Genomic DNA, 9,614 nt, shown 5'->3' with positions numbered 1-9,614 from the left:
GGGGGCAGGGGGCAGCAGGCAGGAAGCCGGTCAAGGTGGGGGAGCAGGTACCAGCGGCCGCACTCACCTGGCGAAAGATGGCCGTTCCTGGGTGTATTTTAAACCTGAGAACCCAGGCCCTTGGCTGTGGGTCAGATGGACAGGATGAGAGGAAGAGGCAGGTTCCGCAGGTGGGGCCCGGGCCGCCGGAAGAACGGAGGATGCATTTACCAGGAAGAGGGACCCTGAAGAGGAGGGCGCTTGGGGGAAACATCCGAGTTCAGTTTGGATGTGTCAGCGCCACCCAGTTATCCCAGTGGAGCCCTGAGCCATCAGCTGGGCCACGTCCGGAGCTGGGAGCCCAGCGGGAGGGCTGGCTGGAGATACCACTGGGTGGTTAGCATGTAACTGACATCTGGAGTCACGAGACTGAAGAGACTGCGTAAAGAGAAGTGGGGAGAGAGACAGGCGGAGCCAGCACAGAAGACGGAGGGGCGGCAGGAGGAAGACCAGGAGTGGGCGGGGTCTGAGAGCCGCTCTGGCTTTACCAGGTGGAGTCGCTGGGAACCTTGCTCCGAGCAGGTGTCTTTGGGGCAGAAGTGGGAGCAAAAGCTGACCACACAGGACACTAGAGAATGGGGAAGAGGAATAGAGACAAGTCTCGCAAAGACTTTTGCTTTGAAGGAAAAAGAGAGAGAGGAAGAGGGTGATAGCCAGAGGAGGAAGAGAGGTCAAGGATTTAAGAATAAAATTGTATGGCTAACCCATGGTGGCTCCTGGAATACAAGGGGCCTCTGCTTCTATGAACGCCCTGCCCTCCCTACAAGAGGGTCCAAACCACTGGACAGGTGTTTAGAGCTGGGAGCCGGCCAGGAACAGGGTAGCTGAAGTAACCTGGCCTTAGTCTAACGCTGGCTCAGGGTCACCAGGCGATGCAGGCATGTGGCTTCAGGTTTCCTAATAAAACGTTGGGAGGAGGGGGCGTGTGGAGCTCTCACCACTAGTCCTGCCGAGTGGGGCTCCGTGTGGGACCTGCCCCGCAGGGGGGCTTCCTGATCCGAGGGCTGCCAGCAAGTGTCCCTTCTCTGCAGTCAGGCGGACCCGTGTTCTCCCCACGTGGTACTGCTGAGACTTCGGACCAGCTACTTCACCTCTCCTCGCCTCAATTTTCTCATCTGTAAAATGGGCGCAATAATCGCATCCACTTCATAAGGCCATACAGATCCAGTGGGTGGTGTTTTCAAAGCCCAGAGCCTGGCTCGTGGTAAAGTCTCCCAGGGTGGCAGCTGTGGTTATTGCAGTGCTGCCCCTGGGAACCTGGCCTCGGGACAGTATTCACACCAGCTGTTTGTAAAGAACAGCAGTCAGGGTGCTATTCCTGTCGTCTGCTTGTCATGCATCTGATTACAGTCATCTAAGTATTGTCTCCAACAAAAATGAGTCCTATTGTTTCGTTGCAGACAGTTGCATCTATAAAAAAGTGTGTCCGTTTAATGGGGGCTCTTTTTTGGTTCAACCGTCTGCGTCCGATTTCCAGTTCTGTTGGAACCAGGCTCCTTACGCGGTTGGTAAGGAAGTCCCTGCCTGCACTCTTCCCTCGAGCATTCCCTGGGCCTGTCAGGCCTGCGTCAGCAGACTCGCTGGCTTCCTGCTAAATTGCCATAAATTATGTGAAGATGGGGACTCAGTAGTTTCTATTGTTCCCCTTTTAGGACTATTGTCTCTGCGGTTCCTCCCAGTTCTGAGCACATGATCCTTTGAGATCAATTAAATCTCAGCTTTTAGCATCCTTTCGTTTCTGGTTTCTGGACCCCACTTGCCTTTTTCTAAAATGCAAGGGCGAGATCCAGTCCTAACACCCTGACTGACGTGGGGGAGGGGAAGCCCAGTGCTTCCAGCGCCAGTCCCATAGTTGAAAAGTCTAGAACCACAGAAACTCAGGGACTTTGTCCGTCACTGGGATATCACGACACGCGGTGCCTCGTGTATGTGGTTCAAGATCCACAGCTGGGCACAGGCCCGTGAAGTAGGAGAGGCAGCCGGAGCACTGGGAGGGGCGGGAGCTCCCGAGAACTGAGGAGGGATTCGAGACAGTCACAAGTGGGGGGCTGGAGCTGACGCCCCGCTGCCTTGCAGTCTGTGCTTTCCCGTACCTCCTGGCCTTCACCCCCGACTCCATGGAGATCCGCCTGGTGGTGAACGGGAACCTGGTCCACACCGCGGTCGTGCCTCAGCTGCAGCTCGTGGCCTCCAGGGTGAGCAGACCCCGATGTTTCCATCCGAGGGGCTGTGGGGCCCCAAGCGCCAAGAGAGTCCCCTCCCAGCCAGTCAGGGGTCAGGACACCAGGGGGCGATGAGGAGGCTGGAAGTGCCCCCGGTGGCCCGTGGGCTGCAGGCGCCCCTCTTAGTCCCTGAGCGAGCGGTTGTTTGGTGCAGGTGGGGGGCTGTGCGGGCCTCTCCCGCAGCATCGGGCACAGCGCTGCCCTGGGATGCGCTGAGGAGGAGCCGAGTGAGGACGAGGGTCCCCAGCAGCCGGCAGCCCTCACGTGTCTTGTCTCTTCCTCCCAGTCGGATATCTACTTCACAGCAGCCGCGGCCGAGAGCGAGGTCCTGTCTGGAGGCAGCTCCAAGGGGGCCAGTGCCCACAACTCTCCTCAGACGCCCCCGGGCGGAGACGCTCCGGTGTTCCCGTCGTCCCTGGGGGAAGGTGAGTCCCGTTTTCACTGTCTTGTTCAGAGGTTTCTTAGTCCGTTCCTTGTCAGATATCAGCACGTGACTACCGCCCAAGGAAGTCACTATTTAAAGCCATAAAAAACGTGTATTCTGAGTGCACTGGTTGCATTCTTAAGAAACTTGGGGATGCAGCCCAAGTGCCCAGTGGACGAGTGGATGAGAAAGCTGGGCACATTCACACCATGGAACACTGTGCAGAGTGAAACAGAAGGATCTCTCACCCCCGAGACAGCCTGGAGGGACCCGGAGAGCATTATGCTGAGTGAAATAAGTCAGAGAAAGACAAGGATCACGTGACCGAACTTGTATGTGGAATCTAAGTAACAAAATAAACTGATGAACAGAGCGGATCCAGAGACATGGAACAGAGTGGGGAATCTCAGAGGGAAGTGGGAGGAGGTGGGGGAGGGCAGTAACCAACCAAAGACCTTGTATGCACGTATGCATGGCCATGGCCACGGACAGTAGGGTGCTGAAGGCCTGGGGCAGGGGGGGCGGGGGAGGCTGGAGGGGGTCAGTGGAGGAAAAGGGGGGACATATGTAATACTTGCAACAATAAAGAATTATTTTTTAAAAAAGAAAGAAAGAAAGAAGAAACTTAGTGATAACAAAAAAAAAATCCCATAATGAAAAAAACTTGTTTCAGTGGAGAGAAGGGGGGGAGGGCGGGAGGGCTAGGGGATTCCGGGCCAAGCAAAGCTAGTTTTCCTTCTGGGATGTTAACAACAGACTGGGATTACAGCTAAAAGGATTTGGTCATCAAGCCTACACGCTGCTCAGCACACCCAGTCTTGCTCTCTACCTGGCTTTGCCCACGAATCCAGAGGCCTTTGCTGAGGTTGCTGGTTGTCCCAGCTTCTCACCACATCAGTCCCCTTTATGCTCCTTGTTACCCTAAAGCCCGGCTCCCCGCTGGCCTCTGCAGCTGCTGGTGGGTCTCCTCTGCCCCTCACTCCTGTGCCGGTAGCCAGCAGTGGGCGCATCTCATCCTCGTTACCATGACAGCGGTGCCCTTCCAGAACCAGCCGCAGGCACCATCACTTCATTGCTCCTGCTGGGAACAGGAGATCAGCGTGCGGCATAAAATCTTCCTTCCTGCTAACTGTTGAGGAACCAGAAATTACCCTCTTGTAAATAATATGAACTTCTCTTAAAGTCCTGATGCTCCTTTCTAAATCACTTTTCAGGTGAAATTCAGTCAAAAAATCTGTACAAGATTCCACTCAGAAACCTCGTGGGCAGAAGCATCGAGCGACCTCTGAAATCGCCCTTGGTCCCCAAGGTCATCACCCCGCCCACCTCCATCAGCGTGGGCATCGCTGCCATTCCCGTCACTCACTCCTTGTCCCTGTCCCGGATGGAGATTAAAGAAATAGCGAGCAGGACCCGCAGGGAACTGCTGGGTAATGGCTCTCAATTATTTCTTTTCACCATTTGTAACCATACCAGCTGGTTTTGTCTTTGGATATTCATCATCCTCAAAAACAATGTGCTAAAAAGAAACTTTCCCTTTAGAAAGGGATTTTTAAATAAATTACAGTGCATCTATACCTAGGAATACTATACAGTTCACCCCACCAAGCCTCGATCTATGTTTATTGGTAGGGAAAGCTGCCTAAATCATGGCTAAGGGGGAAAAGGCTGTTTTTAAATAGTGTCTAATCTGATACAATTTTTAAGAATATATACTGGAACCCAGCCAGTGTGGCTCAGTGGTTGCGCATCAACCTATGAACCAGGAGGTCATGGCTTGAATTCCAGTCAGGGCACATGCCCAGGTTGCAGGCTCAATCCCCAGTGTGGGGGTGCAGGAGGCAGCCGATCAATGATTCTCTCTCATCCTTGATGTTTCTCTCTCTCCCTCCCCCTTCCTCTCTGCAATCAATAAAAATATATTAAATAAATTTAAAAAAATATATCCTGTATCTTCTTTCTTTCTGACTATCCCAATAATGCACCAGTTCCCAACCAAGAAGAAGGGCATTTTCTGTCTCTGCAGCAGCTCTGTGACGATGACCTCTGACCTCTGGTTCTCCCCTGCAATCCAGGCCTCTCTGACAACGGTAGCCCCAGGTCAGAGGCAGCACCGAAGCCTAAATCAAAGGCCCGGAAGCAGTTCGAGGAAAGCCGCGGAGCTTCCGCGCCGGGGACAGTGAGATCAACGAGCAGCGACAGGTAAAGAAAGAGCAGCCCCAGCAGCCCCTGCTCAGGGGTGGCCCTTCGAGTCGCAGCCCTGGCAGGAGGCCTGTCTGCTGCCGTGACGCTGTGGGCGGCCCCTGGACCAGCCGCAGGGGAGCTCCTCGTGGAGGCTCCCCAGAGAGCACAGCCTGCCGGGGGCGCCCCGACAGATGGGCAACCCACTAGCAACCCGACAAATGCTCATTAAGAGTCAGGCATGTTTGTATTTTTGCTCCCCATATTTATGGACATAATTTTTTTAAACAAAAACGCTCAGTAGGAGTGACGGGGAAAGGCACGTCTGCAGTGCTTGTGGTGGGAGCGGAACAGCCTCTCTGCTGGCAGCGTAGTGCCACAGCCCAGTGACTGCTTGTTGAATCCCACTGGCTGGTCCCCTGAGATCCTCTGTGTCCCCCACACGACACCATGCATGCTCCATTAATTCCTTCAACACATCTCCATGGAGCGCCTGGCACCGAGCTGGGTGTGGGGACGTGGAGATGGGCGACAGGGCCTTCGCAGGCCTGTGGGGAAGGACAACAAGGACAACCTAGGACAGATGGCATCCCCGGGTGGCAGGTGATGCAGAGGATGCGGGTCGCCATAAGGAAATTTAAAAAAGAGATAAATGAGGGGGTGTGGGGTGGATAGGTCTACTTAGGGCGGGGGGAGGCTAGGAGGAAGGTTTCTTTGAGGAAGTGACACTGAGCTGAGCAAGAGAGACATGAAGACACACAGAGGGCTGGAGGGGTCAGCAGGGCAGGGCCTGTGGCCTGTGGCCCTGTGGGTGGGAGTTTCAGCCTCAGCCTCAGGCCACGGGAGCCACTGGACAGTATCGTGTGGGCACTGAAGCAGGTAGAGTGCCTCACAAGCACCTCCGAGGTCTGTCACCCTGGCCTTTGCAGCTCCCACCAGTCCAGGAGGTCGGGCTGCCAGATTGCAGGCCCCAAGCTCTGTTGGGGGGTGGGTGACTCCTGCATGTCCCCACCGCGCCCCCCAGTGGGAGGGGGGAGACAGGCTTAGGAGCTCGAAACTGCCAGACACTAGGCCCCTCAGTGGTCTTCGCAGCGATCCTTTCCCAGCGACTCTTCTCTTCTAGGATCACATCGGGCTCCTTGGACAGTCCTTCTACCACCGAAGCCAATCCCGAGGGGCAGTGCGCCTCGACGGGCTCCGACCAGGACCCTGGGGAAGACAGAGAAGGCAGCCCCGTCTGGGGCAGCAGCCCCTTCCAGCTCCCGGCTTCCTCGGATGAAGACATCATCGACTTGAAGTAAACAGAGTCCAAATCGAGTTTTCCACCTTTCGTTTTCTTATGGACGTTTATACTTTCACCAGTTCTGACATCATTTCCCAACAGCGCGGCGTCCAGCCTGTCCGCGATCTATTGGACCAAACCTCTGCCGCTCGCCAGTCCGGGTCGGTCTCTAGTGCCCAGTGCCGTCTCTCTCGACCTTGGTTTCTTTCTGTGCAGGAACCATCAGTCCCCTTGTAATACAGGTGGTAGATTTCATTGAGGTTTTAGATTAAAACTTTGAATAAATCAAAAATGTTCACTCTTTCTATGGCAGCCTTCTCTTATATTTTATATACTTAGGTGGGAAAATTATTTTTTTCATGTCCTAGAATGTGTTTCTTTTACAAAGAAAAGCCATTGCTTTTTAAATGTATTATAAATAAGTTTTCTTTCTGCACCTCTGGCCCAATGACTGCTTCAGGTCCCTGTCACCGACACCAGCCCCATTCCTGCCCCTGGACTCTTGAGAAAAGCTGATGGTTAGGTCTCAGAAGCTCCTGTGCCTTTCTCCTTGTGTCTCACAAAAATAATAAGGTAGAGGAAGAAGCTGAAGAGTCTTGAGATTATTTTGTTTGGTTTTATTGTTACTCTGAAATCATAACCAGAGAACAGTTATCAAAACTAGCATTCTCGAGTGCCTTCCTCTCCCTCGCTCTGCTTTGCTCTTTCCCGTGAACCAGATGATTGTCCTTCCTCTTGTTACTTATCTGCCTTCCCCTGCTCCCTCCTCCAAGTGAGAAGAGAATCTGGGTGCAAATGAAACAGGGAAATGTAAGCCTCCAGCCAGGACAGTTAAAGGGGGAACCTAGTGTCCCTAACACTGTAAAAGTTTAATGTGTGAAGAAGGTAACTTACCTCTGGCATTCGTCTGACAAGTCCATTTTAGTAGATCTCTTCTCGTCTACACTACCCACCAAAAGACACTTGAAATCACTTCCCCTGTTAAGTGCAGAGAGCTGTGAGACATGACCTTGATCTGACCTTGATCATGACCTGCCTCCTCGTGGGCCTTGCACACTGCTCCCCTCCCTGCCTGCCACACACACGGTTCAACACGATGGAGAAGGCAAGCTGAAGGCCGCCTGGGTCCCTTCAGCAGAAGGCAGGCGGCCAGAGTCAGAAGGTAAATTAGTAACGAAGTAAAGACGGAGCTTTCTATGTAGAGGCACGTGGGGCGCTTACAACCGAACGTGTCTTCTCTTGGTCTCTGCCGCGTTCAGCACGCTGGTCCTTCCTTTGCGTTTTGTTATGCCCTTGTCACATACGGGGGAACACAAGTCCACTACATCCTGTATCTCGAACTCACCAAAAGTTTGGTGAATTAGGTTTTATTATTGTTTGTTTTCAAATAAGGAAACAGGCTCAGAAAGGAGCAATGACTTGAAGCTGTGAGTTCTCTGGTCTCAGAGCTGGGCTCTCTCCCCTGCCCACTGTACACAGCCAGGCTGAGTGATGGTGTCAGTTGGACCGGGCTGATGTTGTTCATGTTAAGCTAATTGTGAGCTTTATGAGCTTGTATGGGTGTTTTTTCCTGTTAATTTCTTCCCCTGATGGTTCTTGCTTCTCATTCTGGAATAGAAAAACCAAGGGCTTTGTAGACCATTTTCCAAACAATTGGGCAGTATTAGAGGCACCCCATGACTTGACAAAAGTCACAAATCTGACGAATGAATGTAGAAAGGGCAAGAAGTGGACCCTACTAATCAGGTGGATGGTGCTTCGCTATAAAGGGGCAGGAGGCTGCTCTGACATCAATATCTGCTTAGTGGTCAAGAACTGAACACCCACGGGAGGGAGACCACCAGCCAGGGGGCAGGAGCCGGTTTGTAGGCTCAGAGCTGGCCTAGCTGGACTCACTGGAGTATCCTGTCTGCAAAGCCTCTGCACACACCCCACCGGCTGAGTTACAAAGTAAACTGAGCAGTTTACCCCTGGAGTCTGAGTCATGCATCCACTGCAAACACAGGTGCCGTCTGCAGAAGACCACGTGCATGGGGCCGGTGAGCAGTAAACAGGTGACCACAAAGCGATAAGAAGTGCTGGGATGAGAATTTACAGCTCGAGCACAAGATGCCTGTCCTTATGGTGCAGTCAGATGACTGCAGAGGGCGAACAGCTACCATGATCACACTGGCTAGCACGGAGAGCTTCGCACACGTGTGCTTGGTGTTTGTGTACGTTGCCCCTGCTGAGCCCCTGCTCCAAACTCTCTTGGAAGACAGATCTCATCTCCATTAGAGATGAGGAAACACAGGCCCAGAGAAAGATGAGAAGCTTCGCCTCTTACAGCCCTGGTTCCTTCCAGAATCACCGGCACCACCGCAGCGGCGGCACCCAGTGTTGTTGCTCCCCAGCCCCGACCTCCTCCCCTCGCTCCAGCAGCAGTGACTTGGGGGGCACCCAGAGTGGCTGGCTATCAACATCCGCAGCGGACCCAAAGATGAGCGGTGTATATATTTTTATTGATTTCAGAGAGGAATGGAGAGGGAGAGACAGAAACATTAATGGGAGAGAATCCCCGATTGGCTGCCTCCCGCACGGCCCCAACTGGGGACCGAGCCTGCAACCCGGGGAATGTGCCCTGACAGGGAATTGAACCGTGACCTCCTGGTTCATAGGTCGACTCAACCCCTGAGCCACGCTGGCCGGCAAGATGCGAAGTATTTGGATGAATATTCAAGAGTCAGGGTTACCTGTGAAGTGGGTGGAACTGAACAGGGAGCGCGAAGCTCACCGCTGACGCCCTGATCAGTCCCACAGGCGGCCTGGGGGCCCCGCCCAACACGGTCCCCAGCACCCGGCGGTCCTAGTCGTGCCCCCAGAGCCCGGCGGGTCCAGGCTCTGAGTCTGGGAGGAGAGTGACACGCGACAGTCTTTTGGAAACTCCAGCCCTGCGGCTCTCGGTGGGCAGAGCAGGGCCGGGCGGAGGGGCCAGGCTTCTCCACGTCAGGGCCCAGAGCCGGGCTCACGAGGAGCAGGAACTGCAGACCCGACTGTGGAAAGACGGGGCAACCGCCAGCGAGGGGCTGGAAGTCCTGGGGGGGCCCACGTGCTCCGCCTTCGTCCGGCTCCAACCCCATTGGCTGAAGCTAGACAGAGCGGCGACTCCCAGACAAGTGCAATCCCCGCCCTCCACCCTCATTGGCCGGCTCGGCTGGAGGATGACAAACCCCGCCCCTCCTATACATTGGATAGCTCTGTCCTAGGGGCGGTTCCAGCGCGTTCCGCCTACCGAATCTTTGCTTCCATTGGTCTGCTCTGATCTGTAGGGCGGATCCCAACGGTGACGCTACCGTGTCTTGCGTCCCCATTGGCTGCTCCCACACCCACACCCGCTGCCGCCCAGGGCCTCCCAGACAGGCCCGTTGGCCGGCTTTGCCGGGAGAGCCGGTGTCTGCACCAGGACCTGCCGGCGTTGGCCGCGGAC

General features: G+C 54.5%; 1 protein-coding gene across 3 annotated transcripts in view; it reads left to right on the top strand.

Moving 5' to 3' along the window:
* The window catches only part of GARNL3 (GTPase activating Rap/RanGAP domain-like 3), an 83,143-nt gene extending 76,690 nt beyond the window's left edge, over nucleotides 1-6,453 (top strand). For all 3 annotated transcript variants that reach the window (XM_005881466.2, XM_014529330.1, XM_014529329.1), the window contains exons 24-29: nucleotides 1,440-1,547; nucleotides 2,116-2,234; nucleotides 2,548-2,686; nucleotides 3,900-4,115; nucleotides 4,761-4,887; nucleotides 5,990-6,453. In XM_005881466.2, the coding sequence (XP_005881528.2) occupies nucleotides 1,440-1,547; nucleotides 2,116-2,234; nucleotides 2,548-2,686; nucleotides 3,900-4,115; nucleotides 4,761-4,887; nucleotides 5,990-6,167 (887 nt within the window). In that variant the 3' untranslated portion in view covers nucleotides 6,168-6,453. The remainder of the gene's footprint in view (nucleotides 1-1,439; nucleotides 1,548-2,115; nucleotides 2,235-2,547; nucleotides 2,687-3,899; nucleotides 4,116-4,760; nucleotides 4,888-5,989) is intronic.
* Nucleotides 6,454-9,614: the final 3,161 nt, after the last annotated feature.

This window comes from Myotis brandtii, unplaced genomic scaffold (genome assembly GCF_000412655.1).
Source record: "Myotis brandtii unplaced genomic scaffold, ASM41265v1 scaffold68, whole genome shotgun sequence".
Taxonomy (NCBI): domain Eukaryota; kingdom Metazoa; phylum Chordata; class Mammalia; order Chiroptera; family Vespertilionidae; genus Myotis; species Myotis brandtii.
Note: the sequence above shows the minus strand (reverse complement) of the source record. Positions and strands in the feature narration are given on the sequence as shown.